Raw genomic sequence first — 26,102 nt, forward strand, 5'->3', positions numbered from 1 at the left:
GGAACAATCCCAGAAATGTTGCATTGTGCCACTCATTAAAGTTGCTCCTCGCTCAGGAAGGAAAGCCACAGATGATGAATTTACCATTGTGAATATAATTCTGCCAAGGTCTCAGATTAACGTCTAGTGATTAATATGACACCCAATGTGTAAAAATCAACTGGCATGATACCAGAAACCAAGCTTTAAATATCTTGCTACCAAAATATCATAGCAAGCCTACCAGTCACCAAAATTTCAATACGATATTCATAGGTATATAATTAACTCAACATCTATGTTATTTGAAGATATGTTTATCAATGACATGAGTGCATATAGGTATTACAAATTCTTAACTCCAGATCTCCATACGTTGAATGGATGCATGAATACCTTCAAGCTACATAGATATACAGTTAAGAACACCAAATTTGTAATACCTATATACACTTATGTAGTTGATATTTTGGTTAACATTATTTTTATGTTAATATTGAATTAGCATGATATTTAAAAGTCAATATACTGACAAACATCTGATCAACTATTGCCTGAAATACACATTAAACTGTCACAGAGAGAAGTTTACATTGAAAACATCAATGATTGAAATAAATGTGGAAGGTGGAGTGAAGAGAAAAGCATATTTCTTCTAATCATTGACCTACCATACACAGTACACGATTGAAGCAAAAGTCTAAAGACTCAGGGGGCGATTAAGAGTCTGGCGGTCCACGGACTGCCAGACCTGCGTGTGGGGGGAGAGGATGTCGGTAGCGGTCTCCTGATTGCCCCATTACAGTAGCGGTGGGAGGACTGCCATTGCCCCACTGCAGCTGCCAGGGAGCCACCAATCCCTAGCGGGATTGCGGTGGTTTAGAGGCATCAATATGCTTGGCAGGACAGCTGCGGCCCTGCAAAGCATATTAGGAGTTTAATCTCTGTCAGGGTTTTCATGGAGGTTTCTCCTTCATGAAAATCCTGGCAGAGAGGAAACAAAGGGGGCCATAGAGGCCCCCTGGTACCTCACGCTTGTGGATGTACACAGGGGGCACAAAATGTGTGCATGCACCCCAGTTCCTGCACGGCATGAACTTTTTAGTCTGTTTTACTGTTTTTGGTGTTGCTATTGCGGTGCCCATTTTTAGCGGCACCACCGTGGGAACACCCAAAAAAATCTCACCAAACAGGAGGAAATCTGGTGGGCGATCGGACCACAGCTTTGGTGGTGCAGCAGCGGGGTGGACCTGGCGCCACAACGGCAGAGTCGTAATCAGACCCTAAGCGTTTCCATTCAGTACACAACACCTCCAGCAGCTAGAACACCCACCCTCAAGAAGATCTACTGTAAATGTCACTAATGCTGAAAATCACTTGGCAATGCTATCCTTCATTGAAAACCATGCACTAGTGATATACTTTAAGATGGGTATCAGTGCAAGCAATTAGGAAAACAGTATTTTTTTAGACTGGAAAACAGTCACTGTTTGTTTACATATTATCTTGTAAATCAACTCCTTCACAATATTCACTAGGAATGTGTCTTACTAATGTAAAACAGAACGTGTGCTTTCAGTCACACACTTCCTTTTTGTAAATATGTTAAAAATATGACGAATCAGTCAGTTTTATACACTATATATATGTTGGAATAATGTATATTACTGTCTCAATGTCTAATATTACATTCACATGACCCCCTGTTGCGTTCACTTGGGAATTAACCTCTTCTCGTGCATTCATGGAACACCTTTAATGTTTTTTGAAATGTGGGATATCAAATACCTGTGCTGTCACCTAGATTTTATCAAGTTTGTCAAATGAACAAATACTACAGAAAGTAATCAGTGATCAGGATTGACTGTCCAAAGAACCTATGGAATACAAACATACCTCTTCCACCCCTGTAACAGAATAGGCATGTCCTTTGACAAGCCCACTGGCCATTCTGGTTTCAAAGCGAGCTGGAACTAGACCCTGAAACACAGAGAGAGACATTTGGTTAAGACTAGAGATCCATGTGTTGATTTAATAGATTAACAAGATATGCCTCATGCAAGAGACTGCTCATGGTTAGTTGTTTTTATAAAATCAAAGAATATAGACAGAACAGTGACATTTTGCTAGACAAAATGTATTCTGCTTATAAATTTGGTATTGTACCATATGAAAATATTTGGTATATAGCATGGCCCAGCATACAAACATGCAAGTGCCTGTTTGCTATTCCTTAATAACAGGTCATTGTAATCTAACAAGTACATTACAAGGTCACTACAAAATGTATCCAGCTGATACATTTTGTATTAAACAATATGAAAATATTTGTTATAAAGCATGGCCCAGCATACAACCATGCAAGTGCCTGTTTGCTTTTACTTAATAACAGGTAATTGTATACTTACAAGTGCATTACAAAGTCACTTACTTTGCAAAATGATAGAGATATTTACTGAATGCAATCACATACTCCAAACAAGGGATGGGTGGATGGGTTTGGATTGGTGGTTGTATGAGTGTGGAACATAGTTTTGGGAATGGGGGGAATGGATGGATGGATGAATGAGTAGATGTCTAATGATACTAGGTTTCCTTTTCTATGCCTAAAAAGCTATTCCAGTGAGAGGAATGGGCAGAAGAACTTCATAGAAATACATGCCTCTGTGGATCATCACTTGATAATCCAGATAGTTGTTAGTCAATCACTTCTAATCTGAATTCTATAGATCAGCTGCAATGACTTTTACCTAGGACTCATAATATCTTAATTCATTGATGTCATACATGAAGAAATGTGTGCACCCTTCTGCTTGAACTCTGCCAACATTTCTAAGCAATACCACATTCTCACTAACATTACAGTGACTTAGGGTTGTGAGAGTGGTGGTATGTGAGTGCTCTCAGTTGTGATAATTTACCACAAACTTTAATGTCTTTAATAGCTAATATAATGTAATAGATAATATGCTGCATAGCTAAACACTTATGAGGTCCCAAAGGCGAGACCTATTACATTGCAACTGCTTGTTTCCTCTTCCTGTCATGTAACCATAGCAAGAATTATATTTGTACATGTGCAAATGCCGTTTGTTGGATCCCTAGTACACAAGAATCAATATGGTGCAAATGGATTGGCTGATAGGTATTTATTTGCACAAGTTGGCCCTCGATGTATTAAAGATATCTTGAACCGACTGGAGCATCATGGGAGCACATGCATTCACATTCAAACTAAATGCATGAATGCCTATTGACACATTCATGCAGTTAGTACACACTGAGTACTCTGTAAACAGTGATAAAAGCTTTTTAAAACATGCAAGCACAAGCAACAGCAGCCTCAATAACCCGAATAAGCTAATAATGACAGTCAAACGTCATCAAGTCAAATATTCATTCAACGTGGCGCAGTGGTTAAGAGGTACGGTCACTGCCGCAAACATACAAACCCGGGGTGGCAGTCCGTCTGCGCCCTCGTTGTTCATATCTTTGGCAGTCAGGGGGTCATTCACGCTCTCAATTAATTGAGCAATCTTTTTCTCCAAATCATTTGGAGGTGAAGTGCCACAGGTACCCCCCATATTTTCCTGGTTGTGAAAATATTAAAGAGATGAGAAAACAGTTCATGAAGAAAGAAAAAGGTGAAATACATAGTTGTAAAAACAGAAAAGAAGGACATCCAGTAGGAAATATTGAGAGTTGTATGCATAAATGAATGAATAAAAAGAAATGTATCTAGCACAGGAATTCTCTTCAGTAACTGTAAATGCTCTGCTTTTGCCATAAGGCATAATGCTTTGGGCGGCCCATCTCTAAGTGATCTCATTCTTGGCAGTTCAATCAATCAAGAAATTTGTATAGCGCCCTACTCACCCGGAGGGTCTCAAGGCGCTTGGGGGAGGGGAAATCAGGCAAAGACAGCAAGTTATGTTATGTTATTGCTATTTGCAAAGTGGGAGTCTCACATTAGAGAGTATCCAGGCCCCATATAAGGAAGAGACTGATTGTAAGAGTCTGGGGTCTATGTAAAGAGCCATATCTTCAGTCTCTTGTTGAGTTCAAGCTGCTAAGGAGGCAGCTTTGATATGCGGTGGGGAGGGCGGTTCCGGGCCTTGCATGCGAGGTACAGGAAGATGCGGTCGCCGGCTCTGGCTCTGCAGATCCAAGGGTTGTGAGCGAGCAGAAAGTGATTTACCTTAGACTGCACAATTTAATGAAATGGGGTTGGTGGTATCAAATTGTAATTCAGATCAACTGGTTTTAGAGGGAGACCAAGAAGCTAGTGTATTTGAATTTTCAGGGCTTCCTTACTTGGAGAAAGAAGGGTGTCACCTTTAGTTAAGGCATCCGAAATTAAAGGAGACTTAGAATTAACATATCATTTTAATCTCCACTGATAATGAGAGTTGGAAGTCTTCAGTCAACATCTACTGGCCGAGGTTACCTTGATAAAGGAGGGAGATTCCTAGGTATACTGAATGGAGTATTGGGCGAGCTACCATGATTGGGGTATGCCACTGTCAAGGCACTTAGACTTATATGAATGTTTCGCCCTGAAGACCGATGGGGGACAATGTTCACTTGGGACAAGGACAGAGACTAACTAGATGGATCCCATAGTTAAGGAGGGGATATTGGAGGGAATGGACCAGAGCTTCAGGTACGTAGAGTTGGAGAGGTAGAATGGCAGCAAGACAAGAGTAGATACTGAAATAATAAGGGCAGGTATAGATATGAGTTAAATTGAGAAGATTAACAGAGTCAAACATCAAACAGACTAAGAAGAACAAGGAAACAGGATGAAGCAGGGTGCTGACTTGAGGTCACTGGTGCCACATATGTGAGCAGAGTGGCAATGGCAGGTGAGAGTAAGAAGAGAGTTAGAGTTGAGGTGATGTCTCACCTGAGCACATGCATTAGGTTCCATATGTTTTGGTGCACAATGTAAATTCAAAGGAGGGACCGTGGGGTCTCCAACAATCGGATGGAAGGCATTATGTCATGTAGGGTGACTGTGGAGTGGTGTGGCTCACTGGTTAGAGGTGGCAGACCCGAGAGCAGAGGACGGCCTGGGACCAGGGTTCAATTCCCGACGCGGCAGGGTTGTGGACCAGGGTCAGCGGACTCGATAATTCTCATCTCGGTGCCTACTCTAACCAGGGATCACACTCGGCAACTCTGGGCATTAGCTTGCCTCATCTCCACAACGGCCCCCCACATACGCTGGGGATGCCTGGTTTCACCTTGGAGATACCCAGTAGGGACCATCTCACAGGGAAAGCCAGGACGGGTTCCCCAGCGGTCTACTGCGCAGAGATACACCATCGGGAGTCGATTCTAGCGCATTACAAACCCACAATTAACTGCTGCCAAAGTATGCTGACATCTTGCCACTCAAGGCATTCAGTTTATGCTGCTTTGCACACTGGATTAACTCAAGTTAGTCATATCAGGCGTATGGCATATGTATAGTGTTGTTGAGGTTATTAGCCACAGCAGAAGCAGAGGACCTGATGATTGTTTAATAATATTGCATTTGTAGTGAATGCTAGGATCTTCCATCTACACAGGCAGCTTTTTAACCCTACTGAGTGCAGTCTTTGAGCTGCTCTCTCAGATTATCCCCAGATGTATCAAATAGAAACAAGCATTAGACATTATAGAAGCATGGTCAGAGATAAACAAGACATAAAATGCAGTGAATTAGATGAACCAATGTAACTTTTTTAATTAGTCCACCCTGATGAGGCAACATATTTCCTTAGGAAGAATATGTGGTTGTGCTCTCACAAGGGGCAGGCCAGGGGTAGCCTCGTGGGACACATTTATCAGGGGAAAAATTGTAGTTGCAGTGCACCAAAGCAGGTTTTGTCCTGTATGAAAAAATTGACATAAGTGTTAAAACACATTCAAAGTTTGTTCCTATTAAGTCCTTTACTCAATCACACACCCACTTCCACTCAGCACTCGCTCATGCATAAAATCATCTCTGTACTGACTCACTTCATTATTCATCCACTTATTCCAATATAATATCTAATTCACAACTCACTCATTCACTTCTAAAGCCATGTGCCTGTTTGCCCATCACTAGCTCAGTCTGTCATTCACTCCCTCTAATTATCACTGCATTTTTCACCTCATCAATCATTTTCTCCGAATCTGAATATAGTGTGACCACATGAATGTCTCTTTGTTAAAAACACACTGATACCCCTGACATTGTGTGTTGCTATCCAAACAACACACATAGTCCAAAAATGGGCATTTGTTTCACTGCATCCTTTTTGAATCAGCACACAGAAAAACATGTTCCTTCAATTTACCCCAACAGAAAATGGTTAACTTACATCAATGGAGCAGCCCATGAGGGACCCCCTCTCGAATGCCTTTTTCATGATTTTGAACAAGTCTTTAGGGGCCTCCTTAATCTCATAGAACTCGGTCACACCCCCTGTGAAGTCCTCCATGGCCTCTGTGGTGTTTCCGCCTTTAAGAGCTTCGTAGGATCCATGAAGTCTACAATAGAAGTGGAGGACAGAGAGAGCTAAAAGATAATTGCTTGACATATATGTAAGTGTGTGTGTGTACATATATCTATATATCTATATATATATATATATATATATATATATATATATATATATATATATATATTCACTGAAAACAACAAAGGTTAAAGGGATGTTATAGTTAGGTGAAAATATCAGTCAAAACATAGTATTTTAAACAAACACTACAGCTTAAATTCACCAGTTATAGATATTTAAAGTAACTGCAACTTGAGCCCTAAATAACTATCACTCATGCCTCTACCATGTACAGTTTTGCCCTCCATTATGTAATTTCAGATGTTACAGTTATGTTATCAATGATGTCATAAATCTTGACTTGAGTTATATAATATAGTTTTTAATTATCAATAAATGGCGAGGGTTCGAGGTATAGTTACTTTAGGGCTTGAGTTACAGTTACTTTAGATAACTATAAATGGTAAATTTACATGGGTGTATTTGTTTAAAGCAGTATGTTTCCCCCTAACTATAACGTCCCTTTAAACTCCGTTTTTTTCAGTGAATTCTGAAGGTTTTTTTAAAATGCAAAGTGAGATACTCTTACCTTTGTTGAAAACATATCTTTTCACTCTCTAGCTGCCTGTTTTTGGCCTCAGCCCTCTTAGACTCTCTCTCCACAGCGCGGGGACACGCCGGGAGGCGTCACCAAGCGCTTTATAAGCCCCTTTAATAATAATAATAATAATAATAATAATTACCTAACTATAAGGCCACTCTAATCTTTGTTTCTTTTAGTAACTTTCAAGGTTTTCGTTAATATAAAGTAATATGGTATTGCCACAAATAATACCAACCCCATTCTGTGCATTGCCTTTGGATGTGCTTGGCATGTGATTGGCCACAGAGTTTGGCCAGCAGCCAGGCCCTGCATCCAACCGCTCACCGGCACATAGCGCTACACCGGGCACAGCCTTCGTCAAACCCAGGCTGGTGACCAAACCATTCCCCTCCAATGCGCCAAGCCAAGGGCAGTGGGGTTTGAGCTCAGGACCTGGGCGTCATTTTAAGTAAAGCAGACCTCCTGGCTATGTCAAATAGATCAGAAAATCAAAATGTAAAAAGTGTGCCTACTGAAAATGACCAATAATGACAATGAGGTGTATATTTCAATTATTCATGCAATGCAATGCCTAATAAAAGTGATTGTCATAAAAAATTTAATACGGTTAAATTAAAAAAACACCATAATGTTGTTGGGTCTTTTTTTTTTCCCGAACTGTAAAGTCTACCCATAGAAGCCACCACAAGGGGGGACTCTGCACTCCAGCTGAAGAGATATAGCCAAATGTGGTAAGCGCTCCTAGGGTCATGGATTTAATGACCCAGCAGACAAAACAGTGCGGTTCCACAGAAAGAGTCCTTACTATCGTGATCATTTGTTTATCCCGCTGTATAATCAACGCTATTTATCAAGTAAAGCTAGTGTGTTTTAACAGAATGGACCTACACCACTGTCAAGTAACCACTGTTATGGATGGTGATTGCCTTTTAAGGTACCACACATTCCACTATGATGCTCTTAAGCTACTTCTGGATAGTTAGATAATTATGATGCATTTGTCCTTCTTTGGTTGTCATGTGGAAAAGGTTGGTTATGGTGGAGAACCAATGACCTCGACTTTAAGCTACCTCTATTTATGAAACGTTGCGATAAAGTCAGTGGGACTGATTTATTTATTGTGAAAAGGATATGTAAATTCAAAACGCATTTAACCCTTTCCTTGCTGCCGTCGGCCATTGGCCAACGGCAGCACTACCTCCCCAGTGCTGCCGTCGGCCAATGGCCGACGAGGCCCCGCCCGCGCACGGAAACTCCCGCACCGCGGCGGAATTACCGCCGCAGTTAACGGGTTAAAGCTTGATTGTTATTACTGTGTATTAAAACCTGCAGAGAGAAATTGTGATGCACAGAATCTCACAGTTTACCGTAGTGAGCATTGGCTTTAGTGTCGGTAACCCCCTTTGATAATCCGACCTTACGGAAGATTTACACCGTTATAATCCTTGTTAGGCCCCTTTAGGAGCAAACGTATTTTGTTTTGCCAACTGTAAAGCTGTTTACATTTCTCATTTGTGACTGTATGACTTGGTGGCTCTTTTGAGGAAAAGCCTATATACAGTAGGCTCAATACAGTTGGACCGAGTTTGTTTTGGTGACAAGCCAATGATAATAGCAACAGGCTTGATTAGTTCCCTGGTAAATGGTATATATGATGCTGTAAATCTGATCATTTTATTATAAAACGTACGACAAAGGCAGTAGGCTTTGCTTATTTATTGTGTAAAGCATTTAACACTAAATAGCCCTTTAACATTGGATAATACGGTGCTACAGGCTGTGAACACACATTTTGTTACATGGAATCACACAGATTACCGTAGTGCTCAAGCGTTTTGGTCTTATCATCCCCTGTGAAACGCCCTGGGGTGTAGAAGATTTTACTGAGATAGTTTTTCTTTAGCCCTTTTAAGAGAGGGTGTATTTTGTTTTGTTAACTGTAATTTTGTACATATTAGCATGCTTTGTATGCACGATAGAGGCTAGCTTAAGCACGAAAGTTAAGTTAGATTTTGTATTATGAAAAGTAATGCAAAAGCCAGTGGGCCTAACTTATTTATTTAGAAAATCATGAGCTAAAAGCAATAGGCTTTTAATGGTCAATAGTTATTACAGAGTGGTCAAATCAGTAGGTATGTATTCTGTTAAATGGAATCCCACAGGTTATCGTAGTAGGCAAGGATGTTTGTGTTTGGGGTCTACTTGAACAAACAATAGGGATAGAAAATGTGCAATATGATACTACTTATTAACCCAGCATTAAAGGAATATATTCATATGATATGGTTTGGTGAACTGTAATTCCATGCACATTTTTGAATATATTACTGTGTACCTGATGCTTGCCTTGTGTCAAAGCTTTGTTCAATACAGTAGGCCTGAGTTGGGTATGACAACAAGCTAATGATAAAGGCTGTAGGCCTGATTGCTTCATTGGAAAACTTTACACAAGATGCCATATTTCTGATCTATTTTTATAAAAGGTACAAAGGGCCTCATTTATTATTAGGAAACACATATATTAAAGCCAATATGTCGTTAAGGGTGGATTGTTATAGTATCATGTAAAAGGCTGCAGACATGTATTTTGTTACATTAAATCTCACAATTTACCTTTGTAAGCCAGAATGTGGTGTTGAGTATTACATCAGACATGCCAAAGTCTCTGCAGAAGGCCTGCAAGGCTTATTTGTCAGATAGGGTTTTGTAATTAAAAAAACAACATAATATGGCCAATAAACTCCCTGTAGTTCCTTTGCTACAAACTAATCAAGACTGGTAGTGGCCAGCAGCTACTGACTTCTTTCATTCACTTTTAAGAGTCATCTCAGGCCTCCTCCTACTGCTATAAGTTCCAAAACAAACAAACAACAAAAAAAGTCTAAATCCTTCCCTCTTCTATCCCTCCACAAACCGTTTCAATCCATATAACAGACTAACATGTCCACTACCCCAAAACATCACATTTCACTGTACTAATTCACCACTAATCCTTTATGGGTTCTGGAGTAGCGTGCTACTCGCCAAAAAAGCAATTTGATGCCTTGTCAGCGGTAGTAAGCGCTATATAAATGCAATTATAATACAATGTTGTTTGTGCATATACTAAATTCTTCTCCTTCCATTGACAATAATTTTCAATGGCAGTTGATGTTATCAGTACAAGAACTGCAAATGTACATTAACTGCTTTCTCAACTTGTAACTAAAACCTTCAGAACTTACAACCATATGGCAATTTTTTTTAATACTTAGCATAATGAAGGCCAATGGGTTTATGTTTGCCCTATATATTTGTGCCCTCCTCACCTGGATTCAAATCTATATTTGGCCTACCGTTATACGGTTATTTTGGTCAGAACCTCAGCATTTAACTTTGTATTCTACTGCATTTGTACATTTATTTATTTGTAAATGTTAGTACAGTCAAAGACTATACTTCATACTTTATTTAATCACATTTGGTTGCTAGTACTTAATTAATTACAATTAAACTAATTACAATTTCATTCCCCTTAGTTTCATTATGCGCACAAATTGCTTTCTTATCTACATAATGTATGTGTCCTTGGAAGCAAGACGCATGTTAATGTGTACCTTTAAGTGTCTGACTAATATTTACCTTTTTTAGTGCTGAGCGTTTCATCCTGCCTTTATGTTTTGGGTTTTCAATATATAGGGCTTTTTGTGGCTGTAAAGTTGACCTGCTTTCTTCTTATTTCTCCACCCTTTCCTCTATCTCCCCAACTTCTTCCTCATCCAGTCTTCTCCCAGTGCTTAATTTCAGCAGGTGCTACCTGGTGCTCAGCACTGGCACGTAATCCTCAGCACCAGTGCTTACAGCACCAGTTAAGGACACACTCATTTAGAAGGCAGGTGATTTTCCACAGAATCACAGGATGTTGAGTCACGCCGAGACTCGAACCTGGTTCCCCAGCTCTGAAATCAGCAGCTGTAACCATTAGGCCAAGTCTTCTCCAGAATAACAAGTGCTGGGGCTCTAGTCATTCCTCCTGTTAGCACTGCCTCCTGAGGAGAGCCCTGGCACTTTTTATTTGACAAGTTAACCACTTCTCTCTCCTCCCCCTCCTACACTTCTCTAGTTATACCTTCCTTTAATCTCCCTATATTCTGTCTCATTCCTCCCTGTGCCTTTCTATCCATTTCTTGCATTGGCCTCGATTTTACCTCCTTCCAGCTCTTGTTATTTCTGCGCTTTCCTTTCTTTCTCCTAACAGTCATTTGCTTGTTCTGCTCTCCTTTCTTGTCTCCTTCCCTTTCAAGTACTTTTCCCTCTCCTTGATTCCATGCATACCTTCCTTTTTTCTTCTATTTTCTTACCTCTATTTCACACTTACCCTCACTTTTTGTTGTTCTCCCTTCGTAGCTCAAACTCCCAGTTCTTCCTCTGTTCTTCTATTGCCTCAGCCCACTGATTTCATTCCATTATCTTTCCTATTTGTTTTGTTCCTTTCACTCCTTGTCTTTTCTTACTTTCCTTTATGTTTCATACTTCATATCTCATTCATCCATTTGTTAACACTCCCTGCAAACTTCCCTCATTTCTGTTTCTCTCTTCCTGCCGCTTTTCCATTCAATAGCGTACCAATGTTGCCACTGGCCCCGGTGCAAGAAAGTAAAATGACCCCTTTGACTGTTATTAGAGGGGTAAAATATAGCAAACTCCAGGGTTCAATGGGACCCTCTGGGCTCTAGGTCCAGTGCCACTGCACTGGCTGCATCAATGGTAGCTTTTTACTTGCTATTCACGTTTTCACCCATGCCATCTTTCCTTCTTCCTATCATCTTTTTCTTCACCGACACAGCTGTTATTTTCCTGTCTCTCTATTCCTAATCTCTTTTATCCCTTTTCTTTCCCCTCCTTTTTGCTGTCTTCTTCTTCATAGAGTCTGTAACTGCATTTTTGGCCACAGCTTCACTGTGGCTTCCCATATGAGTTTCCCTTCCCCATCAACCGGTCTGACCAAAAACATTGTAAACAAGTGGCCATTTTCATTTAAATGCATCCGGTACAGACCAGGACGTGGTGCACTTCACCTCTTGGATGATACTACTGTTAGCTACGTCATGTTTGTTCATTTCGGTTCCTGTTTGCTCTGCGCGCTTTAAAAACGTTTTCACTTAAATTGTGGCTCTCTGATTGCTTTGCTTACATGAAAGGGAATAAAAACAATTCTCTGCGTGTTTTTTTGGTCTGACCTAGAGACAGTTTTAGTCTCTCGCCAGCTTCATGCACTAAAACTTCATAAATAACTAAAACAAACATAGATACATAAAAAGAGAGGCTTTCAGTCAGTCCTCTCCATCCATTGGTCTGTTCAACTGACCATCTTTCATCGGTCCACCACAACACTCTATGGGGCAATGAGTCAGACCACTTCAGCTGTTGGCTCCTGTGCACTGTGAGTGACTGGATTTTCGCTTATAAAAAAGGGTGCTTTAGTACTGAGGTGGTGCCCCTATACTTTACTTTGCCAATGCTTTATACTTTACTTAGCCAATCCCTTTTTAGGTCTCGGCTAGCGTAGGCTGCGCACATGCGCAGTCTCGCTGGCGAGATTTAATGACTATGAGTAGCGAGGTAAACTCCACCCCTTTCCATCTAGGCCCTGTCTTTTTCGGATTGGGGGGCGTGTTTTTTAGTTTTGTTCTCGCCTCTTCTCCATTGGCTGAACAGTCAAAAACACGCCACCCAGTCTGAAAAGGATGAGGCTTAGCTCTGGGTGGTTGTGAAACAACGTGTACACCACAACAACAGGAAGCAACATTAAATAAAAAAGCAGGCCCCACTGGTCTATAAAACAAAAAAGAAACACGTCGGTTAGAAGTGGTGCAAACACGTCAACAAGCGCACCAGGTGCCAGTACCGGAACACACCTAGAAGGCAGGACATGGGGGACTCTCACCACAAAGGACGGGTTTGATTCCCCACTCTCTTCCCTAGAACGAGAATGACATATCTCGTTGAACCAATCTCGTCGAAAGGACGGCCTCAGTCTGGGGTCGCTCAGCCAGTAGCTGCGTGGCAGGGCGAGGAAATAAAGGAAAACTGCCTTCTTTTGGGGAAGCTGAAGCGTCCTTCAAGTTGTTCCATTCTAGTGATTGGTTGGAACGTAGCTCTCCCCTTTACCGCCGACCAATGAGACTGTCTGCATCGCATTTGCTGGAAAAATGCGTCTCTTTTCGTGTAGCCAAGAACGACAATATCGCTCTGCCAATGGTGCTTAGCGACATTGTTGACCACCGGTGGCAACTGGGTGGGGTAGCTGCCAGTCAGCTGTAGTTTCCCAATCCGAGCACAGGTATGAATTACTCTGGCCAATGGGCTCGTGGAGTGGGCGGCCGTTCTGTGGAACCTGTGTTGGGTATTGGGCGATAATCGTTGCGGCGGAGGCCGGAGCGTAAAAATACTAGCGGCGGAAGAAGCCTAGAAGAGCCGAGACTCTGCGGGGGATACGAGGTAAGGGAGACCGGTGTGAAGCGGAGGTCACTTGGGCTGCCGCCGTCGTTTTCTAGTAGTCTAGAGGGTGGAAAAATGTCATTGTGTTTTTTGTTTTCGTTGTGACCCGTTGAGGGGAAGGGGGGTTTAATTTTAAATATCCCAACCCCCGCCCCTCCATTTTCCGTCCGGTAATAATTAGGCACCCCATTTCTCCAAAAACCTAGAATTATAGCCCCAAACCATGTAGGGGCTATGTTACCAAGGCGCTTCGAACGCAGCAGGCGTTGAGGCGCATGCAAATACCTCTTCACACACACACCTTAGTGATGTGTCTGATTTATTACGCCCGCTGTATCCTTTCTAGGAAACGTCCCTTTAAATAAAACCGAAAATGAAACCTTGTGCTTGCTTTGGCACATATTAAATGCCCCTAAGCAGGGCCCTCACCTAAACTTTAAATATTTACCTTGTAATGGCCCACCCCCTCCAGGCCATTACAGACACTTTTCCCAGACTAGAACTACATCTGTAAGGTGAACATCTCCCTCCAGGCCATTACAGACACTGTTTTCAGCTTAGAACTACATCTGTAAGGTGACCAGCTCCTTCCAGGCCATTACAGACACCCTTTTCAGCTTAGAACTACATATGTAAGGTGACCATCTCCCTCCAGGACATTACTGTGTGTGTGTGTGTGCGGTTGCAAATGCAATAGGTCTCGCATTTGCGAGAGATTAAGCTATTGGCATTGTAAATGACAATGCCATTTATTTATCTGTTTTCAAAACCAACACATAAATAAAAATGTTGTCATTTACAATGCCCATAGCTCTAACTTTTGCAAAGGCGAGAACGTTGCATTGTAAATGCTTGTTCTTTTTCTTTTCATTCTTATTCTGTTTTAGTTTCTCTTCAGTCACCTTGTGTATTAAACTATGTCTTTGGTTACAATAATTCAAAGCCTGTATGACCCTTTCTTTGCAAAAGTAAGAATTATATTTTACCGTGATGTGAACAGGGTTTCCCCTGTTTGCTAGGAGGCACACTTACTGTTCTATTAAAGTTATATGCAAAGGTTAATTAAAAAAAAAAATTAAAGTTTCTAGTGCAGCCACATGGCGGTAATGTTTTGGTGACAGCATTTGCTTTCATTTCCTTTCATTTTTGTGACATAAGGTTGAAATAAAAAAATAAAATGTAACCATTGCTGTAGCTTGCCAATGTTAGAACTATTGGTTTTGCGAATGCTTGTTTACAAGGTACCTATAATCAAGATGAAACCCAAGGCCTTTGGGTCCAACGCTGCCATTATTTCACATGTCTCTAGTATTATCCCATTAGGTCGAGCCTAGCGGCAGCACACATGTGTTCCTCGCTTTGCAAGACTGCTGTAGTAGAGTATGGAAGAGAAGCTGCGCCCACTCTCCTCCCATATTTTTCATTGGCTTGTGTCAGTGTCTTTCGTAAATGTTGCCTTTGGATTCGTTAATAGGCTTGTTAGTCCCTCCTTAGTACAGCCTTGTCTTCATTTGTACCCTTCAATTGCAACTGGCCCTTTTACTTCAGTTGTTACACGGGACCAGTTTTTAGTCTGTAAGCACTCTTTACTTTATTGAGTTTCTCTTACTGCAGGCCGGACATGCGCTGCTTCAGCTGAGACGCTTGTGTTTTTTTAAGCAGTGCAGCCGCCCCCGTAACACAGGTGCCTGCTTTCAATTACTTTATTTGTTGTTGTAGATTTATATAGCACAAACTCGACCCGAAGGTATTGGAGCGCTTTACATGAGCACCAGTTACGTCACATAAGGACACATTAATTTTTTGGTAGGCACGGGGAGGTTAAGTGATTTGCCCAGAATCACAGGATGTGTGGAGTCGACCCTGAGGCTCAAACCTTAGTTTCCCAGCTCCAAAGTCGGCAGCTCTAGCTGTGAGACCACATCCTCTTTTTACTCACCATTATCCTGTGTCTGTTTCAACCCCCCGCCAAGTAAAATGGATTTAGAAATGATTAGTGAATTAAGTCATGTGAATTACAGGTAGCACATACTCCTGTGCTGATGGCCTGAAGCTGATCTGTGTTACATGTCACCCAACTGACCGGTTGTTTTCAAAAGCCTGTTTTATTAACAACAACAACACCACCAATACCACTACCACCAATACCACCACCTCCACTAATACCACCACCACCAATACCACCACCACCACCAATACCACCCCCACTGCTAATACCACCACCACCAATACCACCACCACCAATAACCCCAATACCACCACCAATACTACTAGCACCACCACCAATACTACTAGCACCACCACCAATACCCCCACCAATACCACCACCTCCAATACCATCACCAATAATAGCACCACCACCAACAATACCACCACTACCAATACCACCAATAATACAACCACCAAAAATACCACTACCACCACCACCACCAATACCACAACCACTGCCACTACCAATATCACCACCAATACCACCACCACCGGCAATACCACCACCACCAATACTACCACCACCACCACCGACAACACCACCAACACCACCACAACCACAAGACCACCACCACCAATACCATCACCACCACCAATACCACCACCACCAATACCAACACCAATTCCAACACCACCAATACCACCGCCAATACCACCACCATCACCAATCCCACCACCACCCCAATACCACCACCAATAACAACACCACCACCAATACCAAGAAAACCACCAATACCAATACCACCACCGCCAATACCAATACCACCACCACCAATTCCTATACCATCACTACCAATACCACCACCACCAATACCACTATCACCACTAATACCACCACCAATACCACCACCACCAATACCAACACCATCACCAATACCAACACCACCACCAATACCACCACCAATATCACCAGCACCAATACCAATACCACCACCACCAATACCACCACCAATACCACCACCACTAATACCACTACCACCACTAAAACCAACACCACCAATACCAGTACCACCACCACCAATACCACCAACAATACCAACACTGCCACCCCCAATACCAATGCCGCCACCACCAATACCAGTATCACCACCAAAACATAAATAAAAGGCATTGTCATTTACAATGCCAATAGCTCAAACTCGTGTGAATGCGGGACCTATTGCATTGCAAATGCTTTGTTTTATTACATTCTTTCTTCCTATACGATACCTATATATTTACGATACCTATATATTTACGAGACCTATATATTTAGCTTCAAAGTGAATAAGACATGGGCCTGATTCATAATGTTATTTGATGAATTCATTGTGCATGCATAAAAAAATGTAAGTTTAAATTCTGCCAGCATCGTGTAAATATTTGATGGGTCATATTTACAAATACAGCTGAACTCCAAAGTATTTAAAGGGTTTTTAGATATTCATCAACCCCTTGCAGGTGATTTCTCACCCGGAAATGCCTCGTCATGTATTTCTGTCAAGGGAAGGAGTAACTGTCTTTCCTGAATGAGGAAGGAACATACCCCAGTTTACAAGGGTGTAGTGGAAAGGGCTTCTCAGATGTATTGCACATTTTCTAAGCGAGATAACAAGTAAAAAATTGTTAAAAATTAACATCATATTTCCATATACAGAACTGCCTCCTGATGGCAATTCTACATATATACATTTTAGGCATGTAATCATTTCAAACTTTATCTGTTGTAGTGTTTCAGGAGTATGACAAGGATTTGTTGTCAATCCCGCAAAAGGTGCCCAATTGCTCTGACCACAGGAGCTTCTTACAGGAGCAACTTTGTGATTTGTTTCTCCTAGAAGCCCAATATTGATGCATTCATTTATCTAGTGTGACGCAGAGGGCCTGCATCAACTTAGTCACATAGCACAATCAGCAAAAGTACTGCATTCTACTCAGTGGGCCAGCTACTTCCGAACAACTATAATCAGTGTTGTACACATGAACCAGTTACCTCATTATACTTTACGATGGGTGTACTATGTAGATCACGATGCCATCCTTGAGCATTGTACAGGCTATACAAAATTATGAATAAACAAAAGCAATATTAGAGTCAGAATGATACAGCAGAGCTTGTCTGCACCTAGGCTTACCTACTGCTAAATGCACAGAATCTGAATTACATTAACATGTTTTGACAAAAATGATTTCTTCGATTAGGCCTGCACCAGGAAAGCTTGTCAATCTATCAGCTAATCCTCTTCTTTATCTACATTTGAAAAGCTTTTGTTTTCACTCAAAGTAGTAAGCCATCTCGTGACATGATCTATCGGATGTGAACTTTTTTAAGTTCTCTTACTTTGCATAGGCTTTTTCAAGCAGTGCGCTCCAAAACTCATTTCGCTGAGAGGATTTGGTAAACACCAACTGGTTGTTGTAGGTTGGTAAGCAGTCATCAATGATAACATCCACCCAGTCTCCGTAGCGCCAGAACTATATAAAAAAAAAACAATATTAATTACTGTTGGTGGATTTAGAAAGAAGGTTGACAGTTGGCTAATAAACTTATTGTTAGCCATTAATTATTGATGATTTTTAAGGTTCTTTATTTCTATCTAAATCAATGATAAAATTAAGCAGTTACATTGTGCTACAAAAACCTATCATAGATTCTGCCTACAAAGGTGATAAGTGAACCATAAGATAATGTGATAAGCCCAGATCACTGTTTGTGCTAAAAAAAATACAATGCTTCGATTACAATGGGTACCATGGGGAGGTCTAAAACATGAACTCTGGACATACTGATGTGACACATGCACTATTTTGGCACTAAAACCAATGGGATAATACTGTGATGCCTTAGGTATATTATCTCATTTCAGGTTATACCAGGTTAGCAGAATGATAACTATCCTTTTCTGCATATGAATGAGAAATAACTTGAAGTACTTTGCCCATTTATCTACAGAGTAATTACCAACAGTTTTTTTCAGTGATGTAATGTATGTTACCTTAATACAGCTATATTCCTGAAACTTGGTGGAATGTAATGCATGTGTGGTAATCCAATTATCCCTCTATCTCTACTTAAGGGACTGAAGTCAGATACATTATTTGAGTCCTTTAGTTTGTCATACATTTACTTTGAAACCTTTGGTAATGAGATATTGCCCCAATTTGTTGATAATGTAAGAGTTGGGAGCACCTAAACACTTACAATTACACAGTTAAACAATTTGATTTGATTTCAAATTGATTTAGAGCTACAACTGAGGTCAGAAATTAAAACTTCTGTTTCACATATTAGTATATAAAAAGTGTTACATCAAAAAATTATTCTACCATTTTGAAAATGCGAACAATATAACAATTCATCATGCAATTAAATGCAATTAAAGAGAATCTTAGCGACAACTAGTCACATACAAATACAGTTACCATTAAAATATGTGCAGAAAGCTCTTAAAACAATTAAACAGCAGAAACCAGAGTCTCTCATTTGGGGGTGCATCTGGCAATATAGCACATCTTCATATGTTATAATATTTAAGATTACTGTAATTGTTACTTTATAATTTTTTTCCTGAACATTTAATACCGGGAAAGTATGTTAATGTGGAACAAATCTTGAGTGTCTGCTTTACATAGATTACAAACTGTAAATCTCATTGGATCTAATTTTCCTGTCAAGGATTGAAGAGGCAAATTTCCTAATCTTGAAATGAATATACATCCCTTTACATTATGATCAATAGCAAACAAAAGATATTGTTGAATATTTCCAGTTTACAGATTTCCTGCTAATTTTTTGCATAACTTAAGGTTTCTAGAATATGCCACATCCAGTATTGTACTCAATTGAATAATATCTGTTATAAAAAAAGTAAAAAATGCCATGGCACCAAATTTTTAAGAAGATCAACATTGTAATTAAAACCTCGAGAGCTATTTTACATTTTTGGTGATAAGTCATATATTTTTGTGGATAGGTAATTAAATTATCCCAGAGCAAAGCATTAAATGATGATTCAAGAGTGTAGCAGAGTTTATATCCCAACATCATTTTTGCCAACAACTGAACAAAAGAGCTAGATAAACCAGATTCCAGCCTAGCAGTTTGCCCTGGAATAGCATTGCTCAAGACACAGAAACTTCAAGAATCTACCCTTAATAAAAGTTCAGGAAAACACATTATTTATGATAAAAAAGATTGAATGATTCCTCAGTGTCAATATCTTCCTTTACACAAGATAACTTAAAAGTAAGCAAAAAGCCACTTTTTCAAGTCTTAATGTAAAAATAAAAGCATATAAATTACCTTCTATACATGAAATGTATTGTAATACAACATATATAATACTCATGACACCAATCTCTTTGGTTTTGAATCAGCACATGTAAAAGATACATTAAAAACTATCTATGAAAATAAACATGAATGAAATATGAATTGTTCAACTAAACAAATCTCCTTTGGAGAACCACTGAAGACATGTTAAATCTTACCAACTACTTTCTGTAGTCACAATCCCTTTCTGTTTCCTTCTAAGTCAGCATTAAAATCATTGTGTAGCAAATTATATAATATTTACATAGATATAAGTCTAAAGTCCAATATTTTTCATCCTGGTCATAACTTAGACAACTGGCAGATGTCTCATGTACACTCTCCTGCAAACTCTTGCCATGTTTAGGGGACATGGGTAGGCAGTATTGCTTTTGTCAGAACTACCATATGTCCCACTCATGGGGTACGGCCATTGTGGCATGTGTGGCATAGCTGAAAATGGGGTCAGGACAGCCACCCAATTAAGATGGATGACCTGTTATGATTTCTGGTTAATCCCTCTGTGTGGGAAACGGCCTTTATAATGTGGGCAGAGCCACAAGTGCTGTTTACCCACAACTCAACCATGCATGCCTTAACAACGTATAAACCTTAACCATACATATGTGTGGGTAAGACAGTGTGCAGTATAGATACTGGGATTGGTGGGCCCAGAAACAGGAAAAATCAGGAGAGGACACGGTAAGGTAAGTGGGGCTGGGGGCGGGTTTTGGGGAAGTGGGGTGTTAGGTTTATTAAACGTGTGGCTTCATCTAATGTATTGCATGCACGCGATGTTCTTTGCACGCGAGACCTGCCGGTGCATTGTGATGTCAGGGTGTTCCACCTGACCACCGGCAGGTTGACAGTTCAGAAGTGACAGTTACTTTAGAGTGGTGACTGCAGTGAGACGTACCTTGGTGTCAGGTCTTGACTACAATAAAGACTTTACAACTTACCTGCCTGTTGGGTCATCTTTACAAGATGGCGACGAGACGGGGATCCTGACACCACGAGGAACCCACCAGTGGCCTTATAATCTAGTTTGGGTAGGTCGGTGACTGCAAAGATTGCCATCTCATCTGATTTCCGCGTTGAAGAAATTGAAGATACGCGGAATCGCCAGGAGAACAGCTGTCCCTACATGCTGGTATTGCGTGGGGCATAGTGTCGCTGATCTACTAGTGGCGTTGCTGAATTGTGTTCATCACAGGAACACCCCTGGAGGCAGAAGTCTGGATGTCGCTCTGAACACCGTAACTGTGGTGAGTCAGACGTTCACAGCTGTTGTATTCACCCTGTGCGCTGTCAGGGATTTATAAAGTTTCACCCTCCGGTACGTGCTGGGGAAATTGAGGGCGATGTGTGACTGAGCTCCGGCGCTAGTGGGATCACTCCAGAGTTCTTTTTACTCTCTATCCACCGCCAGCGGAGTTCTTCCTTGTTCCCTCCCTCATCCCCTTTTGCCGTTTTGCTGTCCTGCGCGTGAGAAGAGACATCCCAGTTTTTAGGAGATTCTTCCGTCTGCGCGTTTGGGGGCCGTGTGCGCATGTGGAGATCGGAGGAGAGCGGATGTGTAAATTGCCGGTTTATGGGAGGAAACGACGTCGAAATTGTGTTCCTTAGCGTGTGCCGCCTATCTGCGAAGACACGACACAGCCTGAGAAGAGAGTTCCTGTCAGAATCGGGCAGTGACGTCAGTGGAACGCAACGTTAACGATGTCGGGCGGCCATTTTGAAAAAAAAAATACGAAAAGTGCATCTATGTGCTTATCATTTTCACAGTGATACGCACACCAGGCAGAAAACTAAACAAATCATTGTTTACAGCGTGGAGAAGTATTAACAAGAACTTAATAAAAATTGGACAGAGCGGTGACACGCACACCATTGAAGCATTTTCTTGGGAATATAAAATAAATGATACAAAAACACTTACTGTTCCCCAGAGATTGAAACAATAGAAAATAAAGTAAAGGAAATTCTCTTTCTGCTTTCGGGGAAAATTGTTACTTTAAAGTTTTGGCGATGGCTTCAGGAAATGTTTGGAATCTATCTCCACCCTTACCTTTCATACCATCTCCAGGGGATGATGCCCTTAATGGGAAGAGTGGAGGGAGTACTTTGAAAACTATTTATCCGCTTTTGAGGGGGAGGAAGATTTGACTCCGGAAAAGAAAAAAAAGATTCTTCTTCATTGTTTAGGTGCAAAGGCTATGAAAATATACAATCGCATCAACAAAAAAGCTAGACCAGGAGATGTTTATACTATTGCACTAGAAGATTTAACAATGTATTTTAAACCTACCATTTCAATTTCTGTCAACAGATTCAAATTTTTTCAACGTAAGCAAGCACCAGAAGAGTCTGTGGAAGATTGTGTTGCTGCGTTGAAAAATTTGGCACTCACGTGTAGATTTGGGGCATTACATGACGAGCTGGTTCGTGACCAGGTCATTATGAGATCCTCAAATAAACATGTCCAGGAGAAACTGTGGGCTAAGGGTGAGTTACCATTGGAAGAGGTAGTAGAAATAGTTAAATGTACTGAGTAGACTGGTAGGTGTGCAAAGGCTGTTTTACAAGAAGAAAAATCCTCTACAGAAGAAAAATCCATGGTAGCAAAAGTCATTAGTTCTAGGAAAACTAATAGCAGACCAAGTTCAGGTTGGGTACAGAAAAAAGATTCAAGCCATAAAGAGAAACTCTCAGATGACAGGAGATGTTATAGCTGCGGCAGTAGATACCATTTGGCCAATGACAGATCGTGTCCAGCGGTTAGACAAAAATGTTCCAATTGTAGTATGATAGGACATTTCAGTGCCATGTGTCCTAAGAAACAAAAAGGGGGGAGAAATGTAAAAGCGGTGATTTATGAAGAAGAAGGGAATGGTACTTCTTCAGATGATGATGATATGAATTTATTTGTGCTGAATGCGGAAGATGGTATAAACAAAAAGAAGAAACCTATTTGTGACATGAACATTGGCGGGGTAGACATGCAAATTGTAGCTGATTCAGGATCACCATATACTATAGTAAATGAAGATGTATGGTTAGAGAAATTTGTGCCAGTCATTGGAAAAAAATTGAAGAACCCTGATATTTTCCCAAAGTCATTTAATTATGAACCTATTGAAATGTTAGGTTATAGGGAACTAGAGTTCAAATTTAAATCCCGCAAAACTGTTGGCAAACTGTATGTCTCTAAAGTGGGTCCATCGGTGTTGGGGTGGATTGACCAAGGAGAACTAGGTATAATTCTTGATCCAAACAGTCCGGATCCCGTTCTCATCTTACAAACTGAGGAAGAATGTAATTACTTCTTTAAAAAAAGGTATCCAATGGTTTTTTCTGAGAGCATTGGGAAACTGAAAGGTTTTGTACATGAAATTAAACTAAAAAAAATGCTGTGCCTTGTATACACAAGTCAAGGAACATACCGTTCTCCATTCTTAGTGAGGTGGAAGATGAACTTAAAAAATTGCAAATGGAGGGAATTATTGAGCCTGTGGAATCTGCTGAGTGGGTTTCGCCTTTGGTTATCGCAAAGAAACCCAACGGCAAGCTCCGCCTATGCATTGATCTACGCGATCTTAATAAAAACATTCTGGTGGATCAATTCCCTTTACCAAAAATTTATGAGATGCTGTCCCTTACTAATGGTGCCAAATGGTTTTCAACAATTGATCTTAGCTCTGCTTACCACCAGGTGGCTTTACATCCCAAAAGCAGAAGCTTAACAACATTTGTAACCCTGCTGGGGTGCTTCAGATTTAAGAAAGTACCTTTTGGACTGGCCTCTGCTGCGGCCATGTTTCAGAGGTTAATGAGTGAAATTTTCAAAAGGGGAAAAAAACGTTTTGATTTTCCAAGACGACATCATGGTAACAGGCAAGAGTAGAGGTGAACATGATGTAAAACTTAACAGAGTCCTAGGGTTGCTAGAACAACATGGTCTTACAGCTGATCTGCGCAAATGCAAATTTGCTGCAAATAAAGTCACCTATTTGGGGCTTGAAATTGATGGGGAGCTGCTATCGGCTACTAGAGAAGCCCCCTCACCCACAAATAAGGAAGAGGTCAGAGCATTCCTAGGCCTATCAGAATTTTATACTAAATTTGTAAAGAATTTCTCATCGAAAACTTTAAATTTGAGAGAACTCATAAAACAGAAAAATAAATTTGAGTGGGATGCTGCGTGTGAGGTAGCTTTTACCAGAATAAAAGAGGACATTTGTGATGCACCACCCCTTCAAGGGTTTAACCCCTCTTTAAAGAGCATAGTGACCACCGATGCAAGCAACAAGGGGTTGGGGGCAGTACTCTCACAGACTAATGAGGAAGGAAAAGAGGTTACCGTTGCTTTTGCCTCACGCTCTATCACAACCACAGAAGCAAGGTATTCTGTGAGCGAGAGGGAGGCACTAGCGTGTGCATGGGCTTTGAACCATTTCAGACAATACATTTGGGGATACAAAATCACCCTTAGAAGTGATTACAAACCCTTAGTAAAAGTGCTTTCAACAAAGGGTCTTCAGGTTGCTTCCCCCCGTTTATCACGCATTTCTATGAAGTTGTTAGAATATAACTATTAAGCATGGGCGGAAAATCCGTTACGCTCGCGGATTTTGCGGATTTTCGGTAAATTCGCAATCCGCGAACGCTCGCGAAGTTACAGAAAATCCGCAAATTCGCACGCAGCAGATTTTTTTTTCTTGGTGATACAATTTTGCGGCGGCAATTGCGAACATGTAGGTGCAACAATCTCGCACTCGCGAAATTACAAAAATTGCAATTCTGCACAAGAAATCTACTAGCAAGCAGCATAGACCTTCTGAAAATTATGATTTTTATCAGAATAACTCCTCAGGTTGACATTTGCCTGCACTTTTTTGGATTTAAGGCCTTTTGATTTTCTTTGGATAACTTTTGGATTAGAAATCAACTTTCTCATATAAGCTTGGTGGGGCATTATGTAAATGTAAATGTAAATGTACATGTATTTATATAGCGCAAATCACCCACATCGCAGGCATCTATGCGCTTGCTTAGGGAACCCGTCCTGGTATTCCCCTGTGAGATAACCCCGGCAGGGTATCCACAAGGTGAAAGCCAGGCATCCCGCCGCGAGGGGCCGTTGTGGAGATTAAGCAAGCTATTGCCCAGAGTCGCAAAGTGTGAACCCGTGAGTCGAGTAGGCACCGGAGCGAGAATTATCGAGTCCGTGGAATTATTGAGCCCAACCCCTGTCGAGGTGGGGAATTGAACCCTGGTCCAGGGCGGATCTCAGCTTCCGGGTCTGCCGCCTCTAACCCCTGAGCCACACTTCTCCAGTTGCTGTAATGCTGTTCTGCAGAAAAACGAGTTTTGCAAAAGTGAAAGCAGGTTCAAAAGTTCAAACTCATCATTAGTAATCGTTCCCTGTAGTGCTTCTTGACAAGGGCCCCTCCAGAGTTCAGTTGCTAGTTGCAACAATTGTATGACCCTGCTCTGACCCTCACAGCAGCCTCATAGAATAGCTACAAGTAGGCCACAAAGGTCCTGGAAAAAAAATTGCACTGCAACTGAAAGCAAATTACAGATAAGGAAGCAGGTGCCAGACTGGAATTTTAAAACAGTGACACATTAATAAATCAACCCCAAATTAATTCATGTCAGTTGAAGCAGGCAGGTGTGCTTGCTTTTCCCCCCCATAATCTACAGTGATGATGAACCAGAGGTTGGCATTGATGTACCAGAGGGTGGCATGGGTGAAACAGAGGGTGGCAGGGGTGAAACACAGGGTGCTGGGAACCTGTGATGATGAACCAGACGTAGAAACAACATAATCGTGACCGTTGCGAGCCGACATGTAAGTTCGCAATTGCGAACTGGTACAAAACCCTCGCGAACTGTCAGAAATCCTTGCGAACTGGCAGAAATCCTTGCGAACACAAAAAAAAATAAAAAAATCTGCAAATTCGCGAGAATTCGCGGATTTTGCGGATTGCGAGTTCGCAAATTCACAAAATTCACAAACGCCAGATTCGCAAAATTCGTCCGTGCCTAATAACTATGAAGTTGAATACCTTCCGGGTGTGAAAAACAAGGTGGCGGACTGTCTCAGCCGTTTGCCTCTACCAAACAACGAAGACCAGGTTCCTGACATTGACACTTTCTGCATAGCTACTGTCACAGCAGAAGTTCCATGTATCTCTAGTAAAGAGTGGTCTGAACATATGGA

General features: G+C 41.1%; 1 protein-coding gene across 1 annotated transcript in view; it reads right to left on the bottom strand.

Moving 5' to 3' along the window:
- CAPN3 (calpain 3) overlaps window positions 1-26,102 on the bottom strand; it is a 421,844-nt gene that overhangs the window by 185,998 nt on the left and 209,744 nt on the right. Inside the window, exons 5-8 of the mRNA XM_086937210.1 lie at window positions 17,906-18,039; window positions 6,333-6,501; window positions 3,432-3,569; window positions 1,876-1,959 (exon numbers count right to left, since the gene is read on the bottom strand). Of these exons, the coding sequence (XP_086793336.1) occupies window positions 1,876-1,959; window positions 3,432-3,569; window positions 6,333-6,501; window positions 17,906-18,039 (525 nt within the window). The remainder of the gene's footprint in view (window positions 1-1,875; window positions 1,960-3,431; window positions 3,570-6,332; window positions 6,502-17,905; window positions 18,040-26,102) is intronic.

Source organism: Lissotriton vulgaris, chromosome 9 (assembly GCF_964263255.1).
Source record: "Lissotriton vulgaris chromosome 9, aLisVul1.2, whole genome shotgun sequence".
Taxonomy (NCBI): domain Eukaryota; kingdom Metazoa; phylum Chordata; class Amphibia; order Caudata; family Salamandridae; genus Lissotriton; species Lissotriton vulgaris.